The sequence below is a fragment of the Seriola aureovittata genome, chromosome 20 (genome assembly GCF_021018895.1).
Source record: "Seriola aureovittata isolate HTS-2021-v1 ecotype China chromosome 20, ASM2101889v1, whole genome shotgun sequence".
Lineage (NCBI taxonomy): Eukaryota > Metazoa > Chordata > Actinopteri > Carangiformes > Carangidae > Seriola > Seriola aureovittata.
The window spans coordinates 14,182,759-14,207,719 of NC_079383.1; the positions used below are offsets into that span (position 1 = coordinate 14,182,759).

General features: G+C 42.7%; 9 protein-coding genes across 9 annotated transcripts; 4 read left to right on the forward strand and 5 right to left on the reverse strand.

Annotated features, from left to right (window-relative positions):
• Positions 1–269: 269 nt before the first annotated feature.
• On the reverse strand, positions 270–1,372 carry LOC130161594 (histone H3). Its single transcript, XM_056364978.1, has one exon. The coding sequence runs from the start codon at positions 1,208–1,210 to the stop codon at positions 800–802; it is 411 nt and encodes a 136-aa protein (XP_056220953.1). The 5' UTR covers positions 1,211–1,372; the 3' UTR covers positions 270–799.
• Positions 1,373–1,594: 222 nt separating this feature from the next.
• Positions 1,595–2,047, forward strand: LOC130161598 (histone H2A-like). Its single transcript, XM_056364981.1, has one exon. It carries the CDS (start codon positions 1,609–1,611, stop codon positions 1,990–1,992), a length of 384 nt encoding a protein of 127 aa, XP_056220956.1. The 5' UTR covers positions 1,595–1,608; the 3' UTR covers positions 1,993–2,047.
• Positions 2,048–2,771: 724 nt separating this feature from the next.
• On the reverse strand, positions 2,772–4,574 carry LOC130161587 (histone H1-like). The gene has a single exon (XM_056364968.1). The coding sequence runs from the start codon at positions 4,210–4,212 to the stop codon at positions 3,517–3,519; it is 696 nt and encodes a 231-aa protein (XP_056220943.1). The 5' UTR covers positions 4,213–4,574; the 3' UTR covers positions 2,772–3,516.
• A 1,310-nt stretch (positions 4,575–5,884) lies between these two features.
• On the reverse strand, positions 5,885–6,354 carry LOC130161602 (histone H2B 1/2-like). The gene has a single exon (XM_056364986.1). The coding sequence runs from the start codon at positions 6,339–6,341 to the stop codon at positions 5,967–5,969; it is 375 nt and encodes a 124-aa protein (XP_056220961.1). The 5' UTR covers positions 6,342–6,354; the 3' UTR covers positions 5,885–5,966.
• Positions 6,355–8,073: 1,719 nt separating this feature from the next.
• On the reverse strand, positions 8,074–14,403 carry LOC130161668 (uncharacterized). The gene is made up of 4 exons (XM_056365083.1): positions 13,999–14,403; positions 12,239–12,324; positions 11,778–11,944; positions 8,074–8,408 (listed from the first exon to the last, which is right to left on the reverse strand). Exons 1-4 carry the CDS (start codon positions 14,401–14,403, stop codon positions 8,074–8,076), a joined length of 993 nt encoding a protein of 330 aa, XP_056221058.1.
• Positions 14,404–14,753: 350 nt separating this feature from the next.
• On the forward strand, positions 14,754–15,492 carry LOC130161595 (histone H2A-like). Its single transcript, XM_056364979.1, has one exon. It carries the CDS (start codon positions 14,821–14,823, stop codon positions 15,202–15,204), a length of 384 nt encoding a protein of 127 aa, XP_056220954.1. The 5' UTR covers positions 14,754–14,820; the 3' UTR covers positions 15,205–15,492.
• Positions 15,493–16,718: 1,226 nt separating this feature from the next.
• LOC130161589 (histone H1-like) lies at positions 16,719–17,784 on the reverse strand. The gene has a single exon (XM_056364970.1). It carries the CDS (start codon positions 17,419–17,421, stop codon positions 16,726–16,728), a length of 696 nt encoding a protein of 231 aa, XP_056220945.1. The 5' UTR covers positions 17,422–17,784; the 3' UTR covers positions 16,719–16,725.
• A 3,634-nt stretch (positions 17,785–21,418) lies between these two features.
• LOC130161604 (histone H4) lies at positions 21,419–22,009 on the forward strand. Its single transcript, XM_056364988.1, has one exon. The coding sequence runs from the start codon at positions 21,429–21,431 to the stop codon at positions 21,738–21,740; it is 312 nt and encodes a 103-aa protein (XP_056220963.1). The 5' UTR covers positions 21,419–21,428; the 3' UTR covers positions 21,741–22,009.
• Positions 22,010–23,091: 1,082 nt separating this feature from the next.
• Positions 23,092–23,466, forward strand: LOC130161603 (histone H2B 1/2-like). The gene has a single exon (XM_056364987.1). The coding sequence runs from the start codon at positions 23,092–23,094 to the stop codon at positions 23,464–23,466; it is 375 nt and encodes a 124-aa protein (XP_056220962.1).
• Positions 23,467–24,961: the final 1,495 nt, after the last annotated feature.

A 24,961-nucleotide genomic window follows, 5' to 3' on the forward strand; every position in this document is an offset into this window, starting at 1 on the left:
CCTGATTCACACATCTTTAATTTAGTCTTTATTCTATATGTGTGGAGGTAACATCCTGCGCAGACACAGCCAATTTTAGACTGAAAAAACAAATTATGAGGCAGGGAAGAATTCTTTTTTGTTTATTTCATTTATTTTTGTGAAAACATCCCCTGCTTTGTGATTAAAGTGTTCAAACTTAAATCCTATTTATGGTGTTGCTGTGTAGATATCTTTCGCACAAGTGGGCAGTGCTAATGTTTTAGCTTGTAGCTTTAATGTAGGCAAGTTCATGGCTGCACCAGTGTGGGATGGTTTCCTGAGAGATGACAAATATATCAAAAAACACTTGTGAAGAATTTTTTATTTAATCCAAGATGTGCAAAAAATGTTTTTGCAGTTTAAATCTAATTTCATCTGAGCAGTTGAATTTTATAAATGTTGTGAATTACACACACAGCAGACTCCACTTCTTTGTAACACTGGTAGATTTCACTTATCAAAACTGAAATCAGAACTGCTTGTCAGACGGTGTTAGTGTTTTGATTAGTTACTGTAAAAAGGACTAGCTTGGTTTTAATATCTAAGAAGACTAATCTGTAATTGTGGATATTGTTTCCTTTGAGGGGATTTTGCGGTCCACATAACTAACTCTCCTCCGGAACTATAGCAATTCTCTTAATTTGTCATTGATGATAAAATCCTTTGAATGTGGATTTATGTAACAGCAGCAGAGGACTTGGCTCTTTGGTTCAGCGTGAAGTGGCTCTTAAAAGAGCCTTTGTTGTTGATGTTGTTGGTGTTAGAGGAGGAGTAAACTTTAAGCTCTCTCTCCACGGATGCGGCGGGCCAGCTGGATGTCTTTGGGCATGATGGTGACCCTCTTGGCGTGGATGGCGCACAGGTTGGTGTCCTCGAACAGACCGACCAGGTAAGCCTCGCTGGCCTCCTGCAGAGCCATGACAGCGGAGCTCTGGAAGCGCAGGTCGGTCTTGAAGTCCTGAGCGATTTCTCGGACCAGGCGCTGGAAGGGCAGCTTGCGGATCAGCAGCTCGGTGGATTTCTGGTAGCGACGGATCTCTCTCAGAGCCACGGTACCGGGCCTGTAACGGTGAGGCTTCTTGACGCCGCCGGTGGCCGGGGCGCTTTTACGGGCAGCCTTGGTGGCCAGCTGCTTTCTGGGGGCTTTGCCTCCGGTAGATTTACGGGCGGTCTGTTTAGTTCTTGCCATTTAGCTTCTTGTCTCTCTAAACAAAGTAGAAAAGTGTGAGGACTAGAAGCTCGGCTCGGCTCTTAAAGCGTGGGACCGGCTGTGAAACGGTGACGCCGCTTGAGATCCCCGGTCCTCATTGGTGACGGGCTCCTCCTGGAGCTCAGCACCGCCCACAGGAGCGAGCCGCCGCTGATCCTCGGCTGCTCATTGGACAAAAGTCTTTTCGAAACGGCCGCCAAATCTCCGAGCAGGCCGCCCTCTGCTGGAGCCTCTTTCCTGGTTGGTCTGACAGCAACAGTCTCTCTCTCTCCCTCTCTCTCTCTCTCTCTCTCTCCCCGCGGAGATATAAAGGAGGCTTGTGTCAGAGAGCGCCACATTTTGTGTGAGTTGACACTGTAGAGATCAAATCAAACAACATGAGTGGAAGAGGCAAAACCGGAGGCAAAGCCAGAGCGAAGGCAAAGACCCGCTCCTCCCGTGCTGGGCTCCAGTTCCCGGTCGGTCGTGTTCACAGGCTGCTGCGCAAAGGAAACTATGCGGAGCGTGTGGGTGCCGGTGCCCCCGTCTACCTGGCGGCTGTGCTGGAGTACCTGACCGCTGAGATCCTGGAGTTGGCGGGAAACGCAGCCCGTGACAACAAGAAGACCCGTATCATCCCCCGCCACCTGCAGCTGGCTGTCCGCAACGACGAGGAGCTCAACAAGCTCCTGGGCGGAGTGACCATCGCTCAGGGCGGCGTGCTGCCCAACATCCAGGCTGTTCTTCTGCCCAAGAAGACCGAGAAGCCCGCCAAGAAGTAGATCTGCTGGAAACACCAACACAAAGGCTCTTTTAAGAGCCACACACTCACCTCTCAAACAGCAGATCCTCGTGTCTCTAATGTACCATACAAGTATTTACTGCACAAATGATGCACAATCACAGCAGGATTAGACTCTAATCACCAGTAGGATCATAGATCAGGATGCTCGCGAGGCACCAGTAACTCGCCCCCTGTTATAGTTTATTTATTCATATAGTGTGTATATTTGTTCACCCAAAGGCTTTGAGAATAGAGTCTGTACAAACCATGGATGTAGTTCAACCTTTAAGCAATACAGCTCATCTCAGTAAATCTACCCTGAAAGCATCCAAATACAGACACACACCCTCATTTACAGCCGTCAATCAGATGAGTTAGTCCAGTTTGTTTGTCAGATATGTCAGGCCACATGCAGTGATAGAACAGATATGAACTAAAAATTTAAATACAAAATGAAAAATGTTTTTTCATGTTTGTTTTACGTCTTTGAAAGTTTAGTGTTCTGACTTTTATGTGACATTAGATGCAGGTGGTGTTAATCATGTCTGTTCAGGTTTGACAGAATCATGACTCGTCATGTGATTTTTCAGATGAACTTCATTTGATTTGTTTTGGAGATCAGTTTGTTTTCATATGATATGTGGATTAATGTAACAGGTAATACAAAACATGACATGCTCTCAGCTCCTTTTATTTTGTCATAGTAGCTCCCAGTATGAACCCTGCATTAGATGTAATGAAATGTCAACTTAAATTAATAAATAGCTACAGTAACGACAAAAGTAAATGTTACATACATTACTCATGATGCACAACTGTCCCACTAAGATGTTATGATTGTGTTTGGTTCATTGAAACTAATGAATCCTTAACTTTGCAATTACCATTATCAACTTTAGCCTCTTTACAAAGAGATTGGATTCAAAATATTAGTCTCATAAGTTTCCCTTGAAAACGTTTCAATTATTTATCTACCTGTAAAACACTATTATAAAGAATAATTATTATAGCCTAATTTTTTGTAATGTGTACTGTAGGTGTATGACTTTTAGTATATGCATGTGTATGTTTTTGTATGGAAAGAGAAGAAGGGGTTTTCATTCATCTAAAAGAAATGTAATCCAATTTAAAATTTGACTTTTCTTTCTCGACATCAGAGAGTTTCAACTGTATAAACACCAGGTTTTACCCAGTCGTCAACAGTTTCATAAGGAAGTGACTAAGGTCAAGGATGAGACATTTTTGTTTCCACATGAAACAAAATTAAAATAAAATGTGTGTAGTGTTTCAGGATCACCAATGTAAGACAGGAATTATTGTGAGTTTTGTTTCATGTAGCAACTGTAATTTTACTAATCTAGTTATTCATATTATATTGTAGTGGATGTCTCATTAATTGTAACTAATTAATGCTACAAAACAGTGATAATTATCAGTAATAAGGAAGCAGCTCTTTGTGAGATGTGTTTGGCTCTTAAAAGAGCCTTTTTGTATTATTATAGTGTAGCGGACGGAGGACAGCTCACTTCTTCTTGGGTGCTGCCTTCTTGACTTTGGGCTTGGCGGCCTTCTTGGCGGGGGCTTTCTTGGGTGCTGGGGCCTTCTTGAGCACCTTCTTGGGGCTCTTGGCTGCCTTCTTGGGGCTCTTTGCGACCTTCTTGGCGGCTACAGGTTTCTTGGGCTTCTTGGGAGACTTTTTAGCTGCTGGTTTCTTGGCTGGCGCGGTCTTGGACTTCTTGGCCGCTGCGGGTTTCTTGGCGACGGTCTTCTTGGGTTTAGGAGCGGGTTTCTTGGCCAGGGGCTTCTTGGCCTTGGGCTCCACCTTCTTGTTCATCTTGAAGGAGCCGGACGCTCCGGTTCCCTTGGTCTGGACCAGAGTCTCCTTGGCCACCAGGTTCTTGATGGCGGTCTTGACGCGGACCTTGTTCTTCTCCACATCGTAGCCTCCGGCAGCCAGAGCCTTCTTGAGGGCGGCCGCTGACACGCCGTTCCGCTCCTTGGAAGCGGCCACGGCTTTGACGATGAGCTCACTCAGGCTGGGGCCGACCTTCTTGGGCTTGGAAACCTTCTTCTTGGCGGCCTTTGCCGGGGCGGCGGCTGGAGCTGGTGCTACCTCTGCCATTATTTCCTCTTCGCTTTCAATCAAGCAGGAATGATCAGACTGACTGAGCGGACTGTTGAAAAGCCCGGAGCAGGAGGCGGTACTTAAACACACCATGAGAACCGTGGAGACTCAGCCCAGCCCCGGCTCCTCCGTGCAGTCTCAACACCGGGACACTTGTGTTTTCTCCTCACCGAAAAAACAGTGAAAACTCCCCGTGGGAGAGGTGCTGAGGGCTGACAGTGAAGGGAGCCGATAGCGGACTTTATTCTCTACATATTGAAGTCATGAACAGCTCTAATAGTTTCTGCTTTTTCTTTGTGGAGCCTCGAAACCTCAGCTGTTCACCGTGGTGGCCACCGCTGCTCAGTGGCTTTCCCCTCTCATTTCTCTCCTAAAATGATTTAAAATGCACCACAGCTTCACCAAAACTAGTTTCTTAGCTGCTCCACATGTTTGTTCAGAGATCGCATGTAAAAATTACTTCGTGCTGATGACCAGTGTTTAATAAAGTCGAGTTTCCTCCTAGCAGCTAACACACTGCTGATGGCTGAGGCTGACGGTGAAGTTCAGCCAGACTGTGTCAGAGCTGTCAACATTTCATGCTGAGGATGCGGGAGTTTATCGATCAAATTAAGAAATATATGTTAGTGTGATGTGCTGGGACAGATTACTGAGTGTCCAGGTTTTTATTACTTCAAATTAATGCCTAGAATAGTGCGAATGTAAACAAATACAAACACGTGTCGATTATCACACTGTTGGCACTTTCCAGAAAATCGAATATCTCACTTGTTTTTGATTTTATTTAACTTGTGTTTAGTCTTCACTCTGAATAATTATTATGGCATATGAAAATATATATGTATATATGTATCCAGATGTTACAGTGATACAGCTGTGTATCAGTATATCAGGTCAGTGTTTGAATGTAAACAAATACAAACACATGACGTAGAGCATCACACCGTTGGTACTTTCCAGAAAATAAAATACTTTGTCTTTCACTTTCAGAATTTATTCACAGGTGTTGAGGTTCAGTGTCTTTGCTGTGAACACTGAGAATGATGTATGAAAACATCAGTTCAACAGATACTGCATCCAGATGTTACAGTGATACATCTGTGTATCAGTATTACAAACAGTGTTTACTTGGTGTCATAAATATTTCCCAGCAATGACTTCAGGTATTGATGATCAGATGTACCATCGTCTGGAAACTGACTGACAGTGAGATGCTCATCAAACAATTTCTTCCTGACCTAAAGGAGAACTGGCACATGCTGCAGCTCTGATTGCACTCATGGATGAATACATGCATTTGTAGTTACACACACATATATATATATGGATAGCTTCTTGTAAGCATGTGTAGAGTAATTACATCCATAATGTTTAGGTCAAAGACATTTCTCCTTGTGATGCCCCTGTGTTTTACTTTTGATATAAGTACAAGGTCCGGATTTTATTTTAAGTGTATTTGCATAAATTTTGGTTTCACTATATTGAGATTAAACTTTAATAGAGTAAAACAGCAGTTACACATGCTCTGCCAAGGATTGAGTTGTAGGTTTCCTCAAACACATGCAATACCTTTATGCTTAGGATTTGTGTGTGGTCTGTGTAAAAAGATGAGTTGTATGTGATTTTAATCTTGCTTGTGAAAAACTAAGATTTAAGAGGAACAAACATGATTTATAAGAAAGTCTTTCTACACTGTCAGGGATGATCAGGTTTTTCACTCCATTAATTGATACTTATTTATAATAATAAAAGTGTGTAGTGAAGTACTGAAGGATTTTCTCTTTTAGATGAAGTGTGTGGCTCTTAAAAGAGCCTTTGAGTTGGTTGCAGCTGAGCAGCAGAGCTGTTTACTTGGAGCTGGTGTACTTGGTGACGGCCTTGGTGCCCTCAGACACGGCGTGTTTGGCCAGCTCCCCGGGCAGCAGGAGACGCACGGCGGTCTGGATCTCCCTGGAGGTGATGGTGGAGCGCTTGTTGTAGTGAGCCAGACGAGACGCCTCGGCAGCGATGCGCTCAAAGATGTCGTTGACGAAGGAGTTCATGATGCTCATGGCCTTGGAGGAGATACCAGTGTCTGGGTGCACCTGTTTGAGCACCTTGTACACGTAGATGGCATAGCTCTCCCTCCTGGTCTTTCTCTTCTTCTTGCCGCCCTTGGCTGCGGTCTTAGTCACGGCTTTCTTGGAGCCCTTCTTGGGCGCAGACTTTGCGGGTTCAGGCATTTTGGTTGGTTTCTACTTCACAGAAACAGATGAATCGTTGAAGGAAGCAGAGACTCTTGTTATTCAGGCTCCATGCAAATGAGTCTGTGTGGTCCCCCTCCTGTGATTGGTTGAACTGCGTAGCGTCCTGTCTCATTAGTAATGTACGTTTGTTAAAGTCGCCTGAAATCTCGAGCCAATTTCTACATAAAAAGGAAAGAAAAATCATTATCAAGACCGATGATTACATTACTGGCGGATGTGCAGGGAACTCCACACCCATTGTTTGCACCAATGACACCGCCTTTTTTGAAAACCACGTCAGAAACTGATCAATCATATAAGTCACAATGAATAATGAGTTTCAGGAGCAAGATGAAATCATAATAAGTGTTTGGATCCGAGCGTAGAGCAACGAGCTTAATATTAATATTCATGTTAAACAGGACAATATTGCTGTAGGTTGCCTCTTGGTGTCCTGCACACAAATAATTAATTTGGCATCATAATGATGGTGGACATATCATTCACTTGAAATTTACAAACTATTATTATTATTAACTATGTAAAAAAAAATAAACACTATGAATAATATTTTGTTTAACAAGGTTTTACCACATAAAAAGTGAAACAAAAAAAAATCAAAAACTGGGGCTGTAAGCTGGTCTACTCTTATTTCCTCGTTGGAAAATCTGGAAAAGGCCTTATGCCGCACCCACTACACAACAGTGCCTATCAATATGATTAGTGGAGGAAACATTGGAGGGACTCAGCTTTATGTGTGAGCCTCAGTCAGACCCAGACTCAGGAGTTTTGTCTGTTGTGGCTAAAATCAGCAACTAGAAGACGTATCAGTTGTTTGTTAGCTAAAGCCAACTGTCTCTCTCTGTACTGACAAGGTGTCAGGTTTATTTAGCCACATCTTATGAATTTAAAACATATTTAACAGTAATGTATGTGTCCATGACAGGGTGGACATATTTTATGGATTATTCTCTGAATATTGACCCAAAGTTATCGGAAAATATATGTGGGAGTTCAGTTAGAGAGAGAGAGAGAGAAATGATAAAACGAGAAGTAATATCCAAAAAACTTCAACACACTATCCAAACTTCATTTATCAAATATTCTCCGTCCAACCAACAAAATGATAACCAAACTGTGTATGAACTTATTTGGAGCACAACCAGAGAAGTGGCTTACACTCACGTTTACAGAAATAATAAAAGGAGATAACATGGAGGGTTTAATTGCAGTAGAACTTGGCAGCTGCTTAAAAAGTCACCTTTGTTGGAAATGTTTATTGCCACGTCTCTGGGTTTGTGACGGATGAAGAAAAATCAAGATCAGTCCTTATTACAAAATTTGCATTTCAATGGAAAACATGAACTGGAACTAGGATGGAGATAGCCATACAAAATAATCCCCTTTAGATACATCTGCTGGTTTATCTGTGTTGATAGACTTACTTTGTATCTTACGTTGTAAACGTCACATTGTTGTTCATGGTCATGAATCAGTCTTTTCTAACCTCTGAAGGACCTTTAGTCACCAGCCTGTTACATGACATGAAAACATCCGTCCGTTTTAACTCAGTATGAAAAACTCTGTCTGCTCCTCACATTGTTGAGTTGTGTTTTAAACATTTGCATAGAAACTCATAAGATTGTTTAACAGAGGATAAAGCTCTTTGTGACTCGGTGTTTGGCTCTTAAAAGAGCCTTTGGGTTGTTTAGATGTTGGTGGTTGGAGTTTAACCGCCGAAGCCGTACAGAGTGCGGCCCTGTCTCTTGAGAGCATACACCACGTCCATGGCGGTCACGGTCTTCCTCTTGGCGTGCTCGGTGTAGGTGACGGCGTCACGGATGACGTTCTCCAGGAAGACCTTGAGCACACCGCGGGTCTCCTCGTAGATGAGACCGGAGATACGCTTGACTCCGCCACGGCGAGCCAGACGGCGGATGGCGGGCTTAGTGATTCCCTGGATGTTATCACGGAGAACTTTACGGTGACGCTTGGCGCCTCCTTTACCGAGTCCCTTTCCTCCTTTGCCTCTTCCACTCATGTTTACTATCTGATCGACGTTAAGTCAATGATGATCACTCTGAGCTTCACAGCCTTTCAAACCCTTTCTGAGGACGTGAAAGAAGACAGAGCAGAGGCGGGTAACTTCTTCTTCTGTGGATTTTCATGGCCGCTGATAATGAACTCTTTGCTGCATCAGCGCCACCTCCTGAACCGGAGCATGAGTCATTCACAGAAAAACTACCAGGACTGAGTTTTTTTAATGGTGCTGGAATCTTCCTGTTTGTTAGATTAAAATGTTAAATATATTTATTCAGCAGTAACCTGATGGGGACAAAGTCCTAGGGGCAACAAAAGATAAAAATATGAATGGAACAGATACAGCATAAGTTTGTAGATCTATGTTTTCAACATCATAGACTGACAGCATCAGCTGGGTTTCATTTTTTCAGATGTTTATTCTTCATTTAAAAATCTTGTTCAACAGCATTCGATGAACTATACTTCAACATGTATTAAATGTGTTTACAGTGACTAAAATGCCATTAAATCGTTTCAGTCTATATGCAGCCTATATTCAATATCTCACTTTTAAACTATGTTTTTAAATGTTCAAGTATTTTCAGCTTCAATTCTGTCATCCTCACTCAGAAATAAATAATCTACGTTATATGATAGCTATGATAGGAATATTCCTCAGACCTTTTTTTTCCCGTCTTATATGGTCATATTGTATCATCAGATCATTATAACCGTTGAGCATATATTGAGGAATCTAAATCTCATTATGAAAATATTATCAGTGAAGCCGATTCAAGTGTAAGCAGCATTTTAATGTTAATTGTTTAATGCTGGTCGAGTTGGACCTCCTTTATAAACCGTTTGGTTTTCGAATCTATAATAATGCAGTCTGTGCCAGTTGTTCCACAAGCTGCTTATAAGTCAAACTACTATTGAGCCAAAGTCCCCAGTGTTTATGAGACTAAACAATATCCGTTTCAGTACCATCAGGTGTATGGATGGCAGAATAAATGGGAGCTGGATTTAGAGGTCATTGACAATAAAACATCTTGTTGTCAGTATAAGCTGGAGATTCTGTAGACGTGTCTGAAGAACATTATAGACATTGAAATAAAGTTCAAGTGGAGGAGAAGTTCTTAGCACAACCCAGACTGTGTCGTTTGTTAAGTGCAGTGGTCAAAAGTATTAAAAGCTTTGAATTGCTGTATGGTTTCCTCTCCAGGGGCCGTATAACATGATTTAACTGTGGTGTTTATTATTGTACTACACTCCCCTCCAAAAGTATTGGAACAGTGAGGCCAATTCCTTTACTTTTGCTGTAGATTGAAAACATTTGGGTTTGACATCAAAAGATGAATATGAGACAAGAGATCAACATTTCAGCTTTTATTTCCAGGTATTTACATCTGGATCTGATACACAACTTAGAAGATAGCGTTATTTGTAACGGAACACCAAATTTTTAGGTGAGCAAAAGTATTGGAACAGATAGACTTAAAATAGATTAAAGTGTATAAGACTTAATATTTATTTGCAAATCCTTTGCTTGCAATAACTGCATCAAGCCTGTGACCCACTGACATCACCAAACTTTTGCATTCTTGTTTTGTGATGCTTTTCCAGACTTTCACCGCAGCCTGTTTCAGTTGTTGTTTATTTCGGGGGGTTACTCCCTTCAGTCTCTTCTTTAGCAGGTAAAATGCTCTATAGGGTTTAAGTCTGGAGATTGACTTGGACAGTCTAAAACCTTCCACTTCTTGCCCCTGATGAACTCCTTTGTTGTGTGTTTTGGGTCATTATCTTGCTGCGTGATGAATGATCTCCCAATCAGTTTGGTTGCATCTTTCTTTAAATTGGCAGACAAAATGTTTCTGTAGACTTTTGAGTTCATTTTGCTGCTGCCATCATGTGTTACATCATCAATGAAGATTAATGAGCCCGTTCCAGAAGAAGCCATGCAATCCCAAGCCATGACATTTGTTGTAGTATTTCAGACTATTAAAGTTAAAACTGTTTAATGATTTATACTAGTGGATATTTAGGTGCTAAGGGTGAGTGGTCGTTTCAACATCTGCCTCAGGGAAACTATTTACAACCACTGATAAAGATCACCCTATGGCCATGTGTAGGGGGGCAGCCGGAGGTAACAGAGGTAGATTAGTAGTAATTTATGTATATATTAACTGTCTTCCTTTGAGCGTGCTGAGCTTTAGGTTACACTTGAGGTCGGAGTCAGATGGGAAGGAGGAAGCCAGCAGAGCCAATCAGAAGACGACAAAACGCCCGTGCACATTTCTTTGTTTGTACTTGTATAAATACACTGGATCAGGGAAAGTTAGGTTGTCAGACTGTGGACTGACCAACACTTGTTATTGGTTAGGAAAAGGCACATCTGATCCAGAATTCTGTAATTGTTCATTGCTTGCTGAAAAGATTCACTAAACAATTTGAACTAAATTCTTTGGTGTGGACATTCACTGGTCTTTTGAGTATTTTGAACACTGCACTCACCCTGTGGGGGTGAGAGTTTTTTTCTCTAAACAGCAAAAGCTCCTTCACATTACCTCCACCGTGTTTCACAGATGAGCTTGTATGTTTGGGATCATGAGCAGATCCTTTCTTTCTCCAAACTTTAGCCTTTCCATCACTTTGGTAAAGGTTCATCTTTGTCTCATCAGTCCATAAAGCTTTAATTTTTGAGGCTCGTCTCTGTACTTTTTTGGCAAATTCCAGCCTGGCCTTGCTAATGAGTGGTTTGCATCTTCTGGTCTAGCCTCTGTTCTTTCGTTCATGAAGTCTTCTGTGAACAGTAGATTCTGATTATTTCCCTCCTGCCCTCTGGAGGTTGTTGCTGATGTCGCTAACAGTTGTTTTAGGGTCTTTCTTTACAGCTCTCACAATGTTTCTGTCGTCAACCGCTGCTGTTTTCCTTGGTCTACCCGTCCGACGTGTGTTAGTTAGTACACCAGTAGTTTCTTTCTTCTTCAGGATATTCCAAATGGTTGTACAGGCTATGGCCAATGTTTGTGCAATGGCTGATTGATTTTCCATCTTCTCTCAGCTTCACCCATAGACAGCTCTCTTGTTGGTTACACCTCTAACTACACTGAACTCAAAGATCGAAAACTTTTTGTATATACACAAAATAACCATTTCTCTCAAATACTGTTCACAAATCTGTCTAAATCTGTGATAGTGAGTAGAGATAATCCATCCCACCTCACAGGTGTGGCATATCAAGATGCTGATTAGACATTATTATTGCACAGGAGTGCCTCAGGCTGGCCACAATAAAAGGCCACTCTAAAAATGTTCAGTTTTATCACACAGCACAATGCCACAGATGTCGCAAGTTTTGAGGGAGCGTGCAATTGGCATACTGACAGCAGGAATGTCCACCAGATGTGTTACCCGTGAACTGAATGTTCATTTCTCTACCATAAGCCGTCTCCAAAGGCGTTTCAGAGAATCCAACCGGCCTCACAACTGCAGACCACGTGTAACCACACCAGCCCAGGACCTCCACATCCAGCATGTTCACCTCCAAGATCGTCTGAGACCAGCCACTCAGACAGCTGCTGCAACAATCGGTTTGCAAAACCAAAGAATTTCTGCACAAACTGTCAGAAACCGTCTCAGGGAAGCTCATCTGCATGCTCGTCGTCCTCATCGGGGTCTCGACCTGACTCCAGTTCGTCATCGTAACCGACTTGAGTGGGCAAATGCTCACATTCGATGGCGTATGTTATGGACAACGAACACAGGTGCATTTTATTGATGGCATTGTGAATGCACGGCCCCATGTTGCAAGGATCTGTACACAATCCTGGAAGCTGAAAACATCCCAGTTCTTGCATGGCCAGCATACTCACCGGACACGTGACCCATTGAGCATGTTTGGGATGCTCTGGATCGGCGTATACGACAGCATGTTCCAGTTCCTGCCAATATCCAGCAACTTCACACAGTCATTGAAGAGGAGTGGACCAACATTCCTCAGGCCACAATCAACAACCTGATCAACTCTATGCGAAGGAGATGTGTTGCACTGCGTGAGGCAAATGGTGGTTTCACCAGATACTGACTGGTTTTCTGACTCCCCCAGACCCCCCCAATAAAGCAAAACTGCACATTTCAGAGTGGCCTTTTATTGTGGCCAGCCTGAGGCACACCTGTGCAATAATAATGTCTAATCAGCATCTTGATATGCCACACCTGTGAGGTGGGATGGATTATCTCTACTCACTATCACAGATTTAGACAGATTTGTGAACAATATTTGAGAAAAATGGTTATTTTGTGTATATAGAAAATGTTTTCGATCTTTGAGTTCATCTCATGAAAAATGGGAGCAAAAACAAAAGTGTTGCATTTATATTTTTGTTCAGTGTATAAATGCAGTCTGCACAAGTAAAACCCAAATCTGAAACTGAGCGTAGACATTCAGCGCTATTTATTGTTTGAATAATCAATGTAATAGGACACACCTGGGCAACAAAACACACCTGTCAGTCACATGTTCCAATACTTTTGCTCACACGAAAAATGGGTGTGTTCAAACAAAAGGTGCTATCTGTTTAAGTTGTGTATCAGATCCAGATGTAAATCTCTTGTCTCATATTCATCTTTTGATGTCAAACCCAAATGTTTTCAGTCTACAGCAAAATCAAGGAATTGGCCATTTGGTGTTATTTAGTTTAGTTTTTAGATTTCATTATTCTATTTTGATTTCATTATGATTAAATTTCTGTTAGTCTTCTGTTAGTTCATCATTTCTGTAGTTTGGGTGTTTTGTTGTTATTTGTTTGTTTCATTTGGGCATGGTAGGGAGGCACCATAGGCTATATAGGTAAGCGCACGGTAGGGACCAGCATGCACCTGGGTGGGCAAATGGCTTTTTACCGGAGAGGGAGAGGCACAGGAATTTTTCTTTGTTCTGTGTTTGTTATCCGATTAAATAAATCACGTTTTTTGTTGAAATTTGAAAGTCGTTAGGACCTTATGTTTTCTCCCATCCGTGTACACCACAACACGCGGTGCAAAAGTGGCCTTTTGAGTTTTTATGATTTAAAGTTTGATTAGAAACTTTTCATTGTTGTTTGTGGACAAACAGCCACTACACAGTGTTTGCACTGGACCTTTGAAAAGAGGGAGGCTTTACATATTCACCTGATTCACTCTATACATACTCAATTAAACCTGTGAAGACATAAAATCTTGTGGCAGACAGAAATGTTTTCATTTATGTTAGCATAACCTGGATCCAGACCAAATTTAAAAAGACTTGCTTGACTTTACTTCATCCACTAAATTTGTTGTGTGAACATAATAACATTTGGATTGTAATTTGTCGTATTTCACAGGAGGAGAAAATTAGATTTCTGTGTGGAAACATGTGAACAACACTGATAAAACTTGACCAGACTAGCTAAATTAAGTTCAGCCTAGTTTAACTAAAATAACTCCTGCAGAGGTCTGTCCATCTCATTTCACACTATTAACAGAATGAGAAATCTGAAACAAGGTGACTGTTATGTTAGTAAATGTAATGGACTTGGCTCTTTGGTTGAGAGTGAAGTGGCTCTTAAAAGAGCCTTTGTTGTTGGTGTTAGAGGAGGAGTAAACTTTAAGCTCTCTCTCCACGGATGCGGCGGGCCAGCTGGATGTCTTTGGGCATGATGGTGACCCTCTTGGCGTGGATGGCGCACAGGTTGGTGTCCTCGAACAGACCGACCAGGTAAGCCTCGCTGGCCTCCTGCAGAGCCATGACAGCGGAGCTCTGGAAGCGCAGGTCGGTCTTGAAGTCCTGAGCGATTTCTCGGACCAGGCGCTGGAAGGGCAGCTTGCGGATCAGCAGCTCGGTGGATTTCTGGTAGCGACGGATCTCTCTCAGAGCCACGGTACCGGGCCTGTAACGGTGAGGCTTCTTGACGCCGCCGGTGGCCGGGGCGCTTTTACGGGCAGCCTTGGTGGCCAGCTGCTTTCTGGGGGCTTTACCTCCGGTAGATTTACGTGCGGTCTGCTTAGTTCTTGCCATTTTGTCTCCTTGTCTCTAAACAAAGTAGAAAAGTGTGAGGACTAGAAGCTCGGCTCGGCTCTTAAAGCGTGGGACCGGCTGTGAAACGGTGACGCCGCTTGAGATCCCCGGTCCTCATTGGTGACGGGCTCCTCCTGGAGCTCAGCACCGCCCACAGGAGCGAGCCGCCGCTGATCCTCGGCTGCTCATTGGACAAAAGTCCTTTCGAAACGGCCGCCAAATCTCCGAGCAGGCCGCCCTCTGCTGGAGCCTCTTTCCTGGTTGGTCTGACAGTCTCTCTCTCTCTCTCTCTCTCTCTCTCTCTCTCTCTCTCTCTCTCTCTCTCTCTCTCTCTCTCCGCGGAGATATAAAGGAGGCTTGTGTCAGAGAGCGCCACACTTTGTGTGAGTTGACACTGTAGAGATCAAATCAAACAACATGAGTGGAAGAGGTAAAACCGGAGGCAAAGCCAGAGCGAAGGCAAAGACCCGCTCCTCCCGTGCTGGGCTCCAGTTCCCGGTCGGTCGTGTTCACAGGCTGCTGCGCAAAGGAAACTATGCGGAGCGTGTGGGTGCCGGTGCCCCCGTCTACCTGGCGGCTGTGCTGGAGTACCTGACCGCTGAGATCCTGGAGTTGGCGGGAAACGCAGCCCGTGACAACAAGAAGACCCGTATCATCCCCCGCCACCTGCAGCTGGCTGTCCGCAACGACGAGGAGCTCAACAAGCTCCTGGGCGGAGTGACCATCGCTCAGGGCGGCGTGCTGCCCAACATCCAGGCTGTTCTTCTGCCCAAGAAGACCGAGAAGCCCGCCAAGAAGTAGATCAGCTGGAAACACCAACACAAAGGCTCTTTTAAGAGCCACACACTCACCTCTCAAAGAGCAGTTCCTCGTGTCTCTGATGTACCATACAAGTATTTACTGCACAAATGATGCACAATCACAGCAGGATTAGACTCTAATCACCAGTAGGATCATAGATCAGGATGCTCGCGAGGCACCAGTAACTCGCCCCCTGTTATAGTTTATTTATTCATATAGTGTGTATATTTGTTCACCCAAAGGCTTTGAGAATAGAGTCTGTACAAACTATGGATGTAGTTCAACCTTTAAGCAATACAGCTCATCTCAGTAAATCTACCCTGAAAGCATCCAAATACAGACACACTCATTTACAGCCGTCAATCAGATGAGTTAGTCCAGTTTGTTTGTCAGATATGTCAGGCCACATGCAGTGATAGAACAGATATGAACTAAAAATTTAAATACAAAATGAAAAATGTTTTTTCATGTTTGTTTTACGTCTTTGAAAGTTTAGTGTTCTGACTTTTATGTGACATTAGATGCAGGTGGTGTTAATCATGTCTGTTCAGGTTTGACAGAATCATGACTCGTCATGTGATTTTCAGATGAACTTCATTTGATTTGTTTTGGAGATCAGTTTGTTTTCATATGATATGTGGATTAATGTAACAGGTAATACAAAACATGACATGCTCTCAGCTCCTTTTATTTTGTCATAGTAGCTCCCAGTATGAACCCTGCATTAGACGTAATGAAATGTCAACTTAAATTAATAAATAGCTACAGTAACGACAAAAGTAAATGTTACATACATTACTCATGATGCACAACTGTCCCACTAAGATGTTATGATTGTGTTTGGTTCATTGAAACTAATGAATCCTTAACTTTGCAATTACCATTATCAACTTTAGCCTCTTTACAAAGAGATTGGATTCAAAATATTAGTCTCATAAGTTTCCCTTGAAAACGTTTCAATTATTTATCTACCTGTAAAACACTATTATAAAGAATAATTATTATAGCCTAATTTTTTGTAATGTGTACTGTAGGTGTATTACTTTTAGTATATGCATGTGTATGTTTTTGTATGGAAAGAGAAGAAGGGGTTTTCATTCATCTAAAAGAAATGTAATCCAATTTAAAATTTGACTTTTCTTTCTCGACATCAGAGAGTTTCAACTGTATAAACACCAGGTTTTACCCAGTCGTCAACAGTTTCATAAGGAAGTGACTAAGGTCAAGGATGAGACATTTTTTTGTTTCCACATGAAACAAAATTAAAATAAAATGTGTGTAGTGTTTCAGGATCACCAATGTAAGACAGGAATTATTGTGAGTTTTGTTTCATGTAGCAACTGTAATTTTACTAATCTAGTTATTCATATTATATTGTAGTGGATGTCTCATTAATTGTAACTAATTAATGCTACAAAACAGTGATAATTATCAGTAATAAGGAAGCAGCTCTTTGTGAGATGTGTTTGGCTCTTAAAAGAGCCTTTTTGTATTATTATAGTGTAGCAGACGGAGGACAGCTCACTTCTTCTTGGGTGCTGCCTTCTTGACTTTGGGCTTGGCGGCCTTCTTGGCGGGGGCTTTCTTGGGTGCTGGGGCCTTCTTGAGCACCTTCTTGGGGCTCTTGGCTGCCTTCTTGGGGCTTTTTGCGACCTTCTTGGCGGCTACAGGTTTCTTGGGCTTCTTGGGAGACTTTTTAGCTGCTGGTTTCTTGGCTGGCGCGGTCTTGGACTTCTTGGCCGCTGCGGGTTTCTTGGCGACGGTCTTCTTGGGTTTAGGAGCGGGTTTCTTGGCCAGGGGCTTCTTGGCCTTGGGCTCCACCTTCTTGTTCATCTTGAAGGAGCCGGACGCTCCGGTTCCCTTGGTCTGGACCAGAGTCTCCTTGGCCACCAGGTTCTTGATGGCGGTCTTGACGCGGACCTTGTTCTTCTCCACATCGTAGCCTCCGGCAGCCAGAGCCTTCTTGAGGGCGGCCGCTGACACGCCGTTCCGCTCCTTGGAAGCGGCCACGGCTTTGACGATGAGCTCACTCAGGCTGGGGCCGACCTTCTTGGGCTTGGAAACCTTCTTCTTGGCGGCCTTTGCCGGGGCGGCGGCTGGAGCTGGTGCTACCTCTGCCATTATTTCCTCTTCGCTTTCAATCAAGCAGGAATGATCAGACTGACTGAGCGGACTGTTGAAAAGCCCGGAGCAGGAGGCGGTACTTAAACACACCATGAGAACCGTGGAGACTCAGCCCAGCCCCGGCTCCTCCGTGCAGTCTCAACACCGGGACACTTGTGTTTTCTCCTCACCGAAAAAACAGTGAAAACTCCCCGTGGGAGAGGTGCTGAGGGCTGACAGTGAAGGGAGCCGATAGCGGACTTTATTCTCTACATATTGAAGTCATGAACAGCTCTAATAGTTTCTGCTTTTTCTTTGTGGAGCCTCGAAACCTCAGCTGTTCACCGTGGTGGCCACCGCTGCTCAGTGGCTTTCCCCTCTCATTTCTCTCCTAAAATGATTTAAAATGCACCACAGCTTCACCAAAACTAGTTTCTTAGCTGCTCCACATGTTTGTTCAGAGATCGCATGTAAAAAATAACCTCGTGCTGATGACCAGTTTTGAATAAAGTCGAGTTTCCTCCTAGCAGCTAACACACTGCTGATGGCTGAGGCTGACGGTGAAGTTTAGCCAGACTGTTTCAGAGCTGTCAACATTTCATGCTGAGGATGCGGGAGTTTATCGATCAAATTAAGAAATATATGTTAGTGTGATGTGCTGGGACAAAGGAGTGCGTGTTCAGATTTTATGTGACTTGAAATCTACAACAAATTAATACTTGATTGATAACAAACACATGAAGTAGAGCAAGTCGCTGTTAGCACTTTCCAGAAAATCAAATACTCTGTCTCACTTGTAGCATTTGATCACTTGTGTAAATGTGCCAGTTTTTTGCTGTGAACACTGAAAATGATGTATAAAAATATCAGTTCAACACATACTGTATCCAGATGTACATTAATATTCATGTCAAACCTATAAAGCATTGTATCAGTATAACAGGCTGGTGTACTTTTCCATTTCTATTTTCCCTTCTATTCTCAGATGAATAAAGTAAAGTCTTTGCTGAGTCATAAATATTTCACAACAATAATTTAATGCATTGATTTAATGATAGGTAAACACATCCAGACCAGATGTGCCATTATCCTCAAACAATGACATGGTCATTGTTTTAAAGAACTGTATACAAGTACTGGACCTGATATTGCGCTCATGGATGTATTTATATGAATGTACACATATATATAATATGTATATGAATAGGTACGTGCAAGTGTACACCTGTAAGCGTGCACCTGTATTTATATTTATACATATGTGTGCAGTACCTGCATGTGCATGTTTAGATCTATGTAGATGTAGAATGTCAAATATACATGCTGTGAATATGTGTAACTGTCAATTCAAACTTGCTTGTGAATAACTCCTCCAAACACATCCAACCTTTTCATGGGTTTACTTGGCTTAATTAAATAAGGGAACAATCATGGCCGCGGTAACTAGGGGCACTTACACCTACAGGTGCATCATACCTACCTACAGGCCAACATCAGCTGATTCCAGTCTGGCTTAGACTCAGTGGCAGGGGTTATTTTTTTTCTATTACATTGACACTTATACAGTAAAAGGAGGACTTTGAAGATTGATGTTTTTGGAAACAGAAACAGAAAAAGACAAACACTGTAATGTCTGGACGAGGAAGAGTAAGAGCAAGGGGCCCAGGGAGAGGGCAAGGTAGAGGTGTAACAATGCGTGGTGGTGGCTTTCCAAGGGCTGCAAGAACAGTAGTCAGTGATGAAATTCGCGCCACTATCATTGACCATGTAATCAACCACGTCTTTCACTAAGAGGCTGGTGAAAGAGTGCAGCCCAATTTGAGGCGGTCAACGGTTGCCTCCATTATACGCATCTTTCAACAAACCAACAGGTAAGTATTGTATTTTACATGGATTTTTTCTATTCTCACTTGACATGTCAATAAGGCCATACAGTAATGTAATATGTTGATTTTTTTTGTCCCTCTAAAGAATGCAACGTCTTCCTCCCTCTGGGGGAAGAGGAAAGCTCCTCAATAATGAACAAGAGCTTGCCGTTGTAGAAATGGTTGTTGCAAATAATGCAATAAAACTGCATGAAATTCAAACCAGAATTGTGGAGGACCATGAGATATTTGACAGTAGCATCAGCCTCACAACCATTACGCGGACATTGTCCAAACACAGAGTGCGGATGAAGCAGCTCTACACTGTTCCCTTTGAGAGGAACAGTGGGAGAGTCAAGGAGCTACGACGACAACACGTCCAGGTATAGTGTATATTCAATTCAATGTCCAGGTCTATAAGCTTTGCACTTTGCAAGTAGGTAACCTACACAGTAATAGGTTACAGTACAGTATGGTATACAGTAAAGACATGATTTACAAACTTTGTTTCAGAGAGTTATGGAATTGGAGGCCAACCAGGCCCCTCATGAATTCATATACATAGATGAGGCATGATTCAATCTGGCTAAAAGGTGTCGAGGTGGAAGAAATGTAATTGGAAAAAGGGCCACAGTTGATGTGCCGGGACAGAGAGGGGCAAACATTACCATGTGTGCAGCAATTGTAAATGCAGGATTACTCCTTCACAGATGTCAGGTTGGACCCTACAATACCGAGCGCCTCCTTGCCTTTCTCAACGATCTCCACCAGCACCTGGTTCCAGAGCAGGATCAGGAGGGTGACAACATGAGGACCTTTGTAATCACCTGGGACATTGTGGCTTTCTGTCAATCGCAAGCAATAACAACATGGTTTGAAAAGACTGGTACGTCTCTTCCTTCCACCCTATTCACCTTTCCTCAACCCCATAGAGGAGTTCTTTTCTGCATGGAGGTGGAAGGTTTATGACAATCAGCCACATGACCAGATGTCCCTCCTTGAAGCCATGGATGCTGGCTGCAGGGACATCACAGTTGATGATTGCCAAGGGTGGATCCGACATAGCAAGCGCTTTTATCCCAGGTGCATCGCCTTGGATAATATCAGATGCGATGTTGATGAAAACATGTGGCCTAACCCTGAAGATCGCAGAGATTAGATACAGTCATTTTGTGCTTTTTTTTTAGTTCCCCCCCCTTTTATCTGGGCTTTTTGCTGTTGTTTTTTTGTTCAGAATGCTCTTGTGTGTTTCATGGATATTTTGTTCACTGTAAGCATTACTGTAAAACTTTTTCTGTTCTATCATACTGTAACCAGTATTTCTACTGTACCTCCTGTAGTAAACAGTAAAGGAAAAAAAAACTGATTTGCTTTTTACTGGAATGCTTTTGAATGTGAACATTACATGTGGACATACGGTTCCTAACCAAGAAATTTAGTGTAAAAACGGTGGATTGCATGTTTTGCATGCAAATACCTGTAAAACTGAAACATAAAAGTCTATGCAGTTTTTTTAATGTCAACAATAGCCAGTATTTTGAAACCTGGTGTGCTTTGACTGCATGTACCTTGTGAGGTGAAAACAAGTGTTATTCTTTGACAGAATAATTTCATTTTACGTCAGATTTCCAGTGTTTTGGTGAAGTTAGTGTGTGCAGAGAAAGATGTGTTCTATTTTGAAATGAAGAGTTAGTATTTATTTAACAAAATGTGTTTTTGAGAAGAAAATTATCCATTTGGCCAATTGTGTTTTGTAGGTGTGAGTCTGTGTTAAGAGTTTAGAAAAAGTATCTGAAGTATGGGTAAGCGCTTGTTAACTGTAAGTAATGGTCCTTTAATAACGACTTGTTTGATAATTTGGCGTGATTCTGTCCCACCTTGAAGCTTTTCCAGCTTTATGCTCAGTCTGGTGCGTTGAACCGCATGATTTCCTTTGCAATGTATTTTACATTGTTGCAGACTGTTCTATTGATGTTGTCTGTGATGAATGGTAAGGGTGAGGTGGTCTGTCCCCGTGATACTCCTGCTGCTGTGTTTGCTTTGGGACTTGAACTGGGTCTGAGTAGTTTTTCTTTTTATTTGTTTGGATAGGTGGCGCTAATGCAGCAAAGAGTTCATTATCAGCGGCCATGAAAATCCACAGAAGAAGAAGTTACCCGCCTCTGCTCTGTCTTCTATCACGTCCTCAGACAGGGTTTGAATTGCTGTGAAGCTCAGAGTGATCATCATTGACTTAACGTCGACCAGATAGTAAACATGAGTGGAAGAGGCAAAGGAGGAAAGGGACTCGGTAAAGGAGGCGCCAAGCGTCACCGTAAAGTTCTCCGTGATAACATCCAGGGAATCACTAAGCCCGCCATCCGCCGTCTGGCTCGCCGTGGCGGAGTCAAGCGTATCTCCGGTCTCATCTACGAGGAGACCCGCGGTGTGCTCAAGGTCTTCCTGGAGAACGTCATCCGTGACGCCGTCACCTACACCGAGCACGCCAAGAGGAAGACCGTGACCGCCATGGACGTGGTGTATGCTCTCAAGAGACAGGGCCGCACTCTGTACGGCTTCGGCGGTTAAACTCTCCAACCACCAACATCTAAACAACCCAAAGGCTCTTTTAAGAGCCAGACACTGAGTCACAAAGAGCTTTATCCTCTGTACATCACATAACGATATTAAGAATCCATCGATAAAATGATTACATTAACACAAAATAAAGCCCCGTAAAGCTAAATGGAAATGTTTAAGTGTATCAAAGACGGGCAGAAAAGAAAAGTCGTAGAACCACGTTTGAACACTGTAGCTTATAAGTCTGTTCACGTCAATGCTGGTCTCAGATCAGTATCACACAGCACGCGCCAGAGAGGGCGATGATCCAACATTCGACCCTGTCCCTGTCCATCAGTCTGATGATCATAATGCATCATGTGTTCCACAATCGAACTTATACATAGTTGCAATTACATTCTTTTGTTCTGTTGTCATGACAACTCCGTGAAACTACCTTACACAGATCAGACACTTCTCAGGCTCTCTGAATGGTCTTTAATATTTATTTATTTTTTATAACTTCTGTTCTTTTGCCATTAGTAGGGGTTTTTATATTTAGGTAATCCCACCATATATATATATATATATATAATTTTTTTTTTTTTGTTAATCCAATTCAATCTATCCATAAATAATGTTTTCTAATAAAACGCCATATCTGGATTTGTAATATGGACTAATTTTGATTTCCTTCCTCTGTTTCACCTACTTTTTACCTGCTGCCAAGCTCTACTGCAACTTTACCTCCCCGCATTCTTCTGGTTGTTCTCAAAATAACTTCACATACTGTTTCGTTTTCTTGATCATTTTTGTTGGGTGGATGGAGAATATTTGACAGAGAAGTTTGGAAAGTGTTAAGGTTTTATGATGATGTTAACTCCTTTTTTGTTTCTAGTGTGTTTGTTTTCCCATCTTTAAAATATATATATATATATATATATATATATATTTTTTTTTTCTTCTTTCTTCTTCTAATTTCAGTTCATTTTATTTCTGTCACTAAAATCTGTTACAAATTCTCAGAGCCACTATTTTAATTTCTTGTTCAAATATTTATAATTTGCTTGCATCCTGCTTTTTGTGATTTCATTTTGCTCCTGAAGCTTATTGCTCATAATGATCTAAAACATTTATTAATGTCCATTTGTCACATGGCTTTTAATAACGACAATTGCATATTTAACCTAAGCATATCCACAGCTTTTCTTCCCTTTCTCTCTGCACAGTGGATTCCACATTGCGCGCGAACTTTAACAAAAGCGGGTTACCCAATCACAGGAGGGGGACCACACAGTCTCATTTGCATGTTGGTTGCATATAAACAGTCGCTCCCTGTCCTACAGACTCATCTGTTTCTGTGAAGTAGTAACCGACCAGAATGCCTGAACCCGCAAAGTCTGCGCCCAAGAAGGGCTCCAAGAAAGCTGTGACCAAAACCGCAGCCAAGGGCGGCAAGAAGAGGAGAAAGACCAGGAGGGAGAGCTATGCCATCTACGTGTACAAGGTGCTCAAACAGGTGCACCCCGACACTGGTATCTCCTCCAAGGCCATGAGCATCATGAACTCCTTCGTCAACGACATCTTTGAGCGCATCGCTGCCGAGGCGTCTCGTCTGGCTCACTACAACAAGCGCTCCACCATCACCTCCAGGGAGATCCAGACCGCTGTGCGTCTCCTGCTGCCCGGGGAGCTGGCCAAACACGCCGTGTCTGAGGGCACCAAGGCCGTCACCAAGTACACCAGCTCCAAGTAAACGGCTCTGCTGCTCAGCTGCAACCAACTCAAAGGCTCTTTTAAGAGCCACACACTTCATCCAAAAGAAGCAAATGTTCAACACTTAATACAGATGGTTAGAAATAGAAATTATATAACTGACAAGATGAGCAAGAGATAAAGCAGTATGTAGAAGTTGTAGATATGGCCACTCATATTAGCACAAGGAGTGGAAAAAGCAGTGATCAGATGCAAAACGTTCGATTCAGTTTACAAGCTTCCCCCTGGAACCTGGTGGCTCTAAGAAGCAGAATGATGTTAAAGACACAGCTGTTGACCAAGGTGTGGATACAGGGACAGTTCTTGACTGTCATGTCAAACAGCTGCACTGCTTAGTTTTTAAAATATTTCTCATGCTTGTCTCAAGATCATGTCCAAGTTAAAATTGTTGAGGCTGTGCTTTTGAAAACAGGTGCATGTTTGAAACATGCACCTGAAAACATCAGTTAACCTATGGTACAAAACGCTCTTCAACCACTAGACCTCTTCATATTTCACCCAAAAGCAACATTAATAACTGAACTAATATTCCTAGCCAATCAGCTAATGAAAATATCACTCATCTGTTGGTTTTCTTCCGATCAGTATATAACAACTACTGTTTACTTTGGGCCTGTGCATATTCTCATTTGTCCAGTTCATAGTATCCTAAAGGAGTTTTAAATCGAAAAAACAACTGGACTTGATTATTTGTCTGGGAAGACGTTTCACCTCTCATCCAAGAGGCTTCATCAGTTCATGTACACATCTGACCAGGCTGGGACTGGTCCTACTTTCTGGTGTGGAGACCCAGCTATTTAACCTCTTGTGGGCGTTCACAAGGTTGATGATGTCACTGGTTCCCTTTTGTGCTCCAAGTGTCAACGACAGTCGTTTGCATGACTGTCGTTGGTGGAAAGTTGGTTTCGACTTCGTTAGTGCTCTATTGTGTTATAACGACAGTCGTTGGAGTCACTTGCCAATTGTGAACAGTTGTTATTCTTTGAGGCTAGATTGTTGAATCTCCTGGGAAGGGATGAAAGGGCAGCATTGTAAATTGGAGATAGGTGGTGTCTGAGACCTCCTCCCCTGTTGAGGGATGGTTTCTCTACTTTTACATAGATGGCCTCTTTTACTCCTCTTTCGAACCAACTGTCCTCTCTGTCTAGGATGTGGACATTGCTGTCCTCAAAGGAGTGGGCTTTCTCCTTGAGATGTAAATGGGCAGCAGAGTCCAAACCTGAGGAGTTAGCTCTCCTGTGTTGGGCCATGCGTTTATGCAGTGTTTGTTTCGTTTCTCCAATGTAGAGGTCATTGCATTCCTCGTTACACCGGACTGCATACACCAGATTGCTTTTGCGGGTGTGTGGTGTTCTGTCCTTGGGATGTACCAGCCTCTGTCTGAGTGTGTTGCTGGGTTTGAAATACACAGGGATACAGTGTTTGTTGAAGATCCTCCTGAGTTTTTCTGATACTCCAGACACATATGGAATGAC

What these genes read in the sequence shown, in the direction of transcription:
- LOC130161594 (XM_056364978.1), bottom strand. Translation starts at nt 1,210, where the DNA reads ATGGCAAGAACTAAACAGACCGCCCGTAAATCTACCGGAGGCAAAGCC.
- LOC130161598 (XM_056364981.1), top strand. Translation starts at nt 1,609, where the DNA reads ATGAGTGGAAGAGGCAAAACCGGAGGCAAAGCCAGAGCGAAGGCAAAG.
- LOC130161587 (XM_056364968.1), bottom strand. Translation starts at nt 4,212, where the DNA reads ATGGTGTGTTTAAGTACCGCCTCCTGCTCCGGGCTTTTCAACAGTCCG.
- LOC130161602 (XM_056364986.1), bottom strand. Translation starts at nt 6,341, where the DNA reads ATGCCTGAACCCGCAAAGTCTGCGCCCAAGAAGGGCTCCAAGAAAGCC.
- LOC130161668 (XM_056365083.1), bottom strand. Translation starts at nt 14,403, where the DNA reads ATGGCAAGAACTAAGCAGACCGCACGTAAATCTACCGGAGGTAAAGCC. An exon ending in GCCGCATCCGTGGAGAGAGA is followed by an intron (nt 12,325 to 13,998) that starts GCTTAAAGTTTA and finishes GACTGTGTGAAG; the next exon opens with TTGCTGGATATTGGCAGGAA. An exon ending in AATGAACATTCAGTTCACGG is followed by an intron (nt 8,409 to 11,777) that starts GTAACACATCTG and finishes ATCATCATTGAC; the next exon opens with TTAACGTCGATCAGATAGTA.
- LOC130161595 (XM_056364979.1), top strand. Translation starts at nt 14,821, where the DNA reads ATGAGTGGAAGAGGTAAAACCGGAGGCAAAGCCAGAGCGAAGGCAAAG.
- LOC130161589 (XM_056364970.1), bottom strand. Translation starts at nt 17,421, where the DNA reads ATGGTGTGTTTAAGTACCGCCTCCTGCTCCGGGCTTTTCAACAGTCCG.
- LOC130161604 (XM_056364988.1), top strand. Translation starts at nt 21,429, where the DNA reads ATGAGTGGAAGAGGCAAAGGAGGAAAGGGACTCGGTAAAGGAGGCGCC.
- LOC130161603 (XM_056364987.1), top strand. Translation starts at nt 23,092, where the DNA reads ATGCCTGAACCCGCAAAGTCTGCGCCCAAGAAGGGCTCCAAGAAAGCT.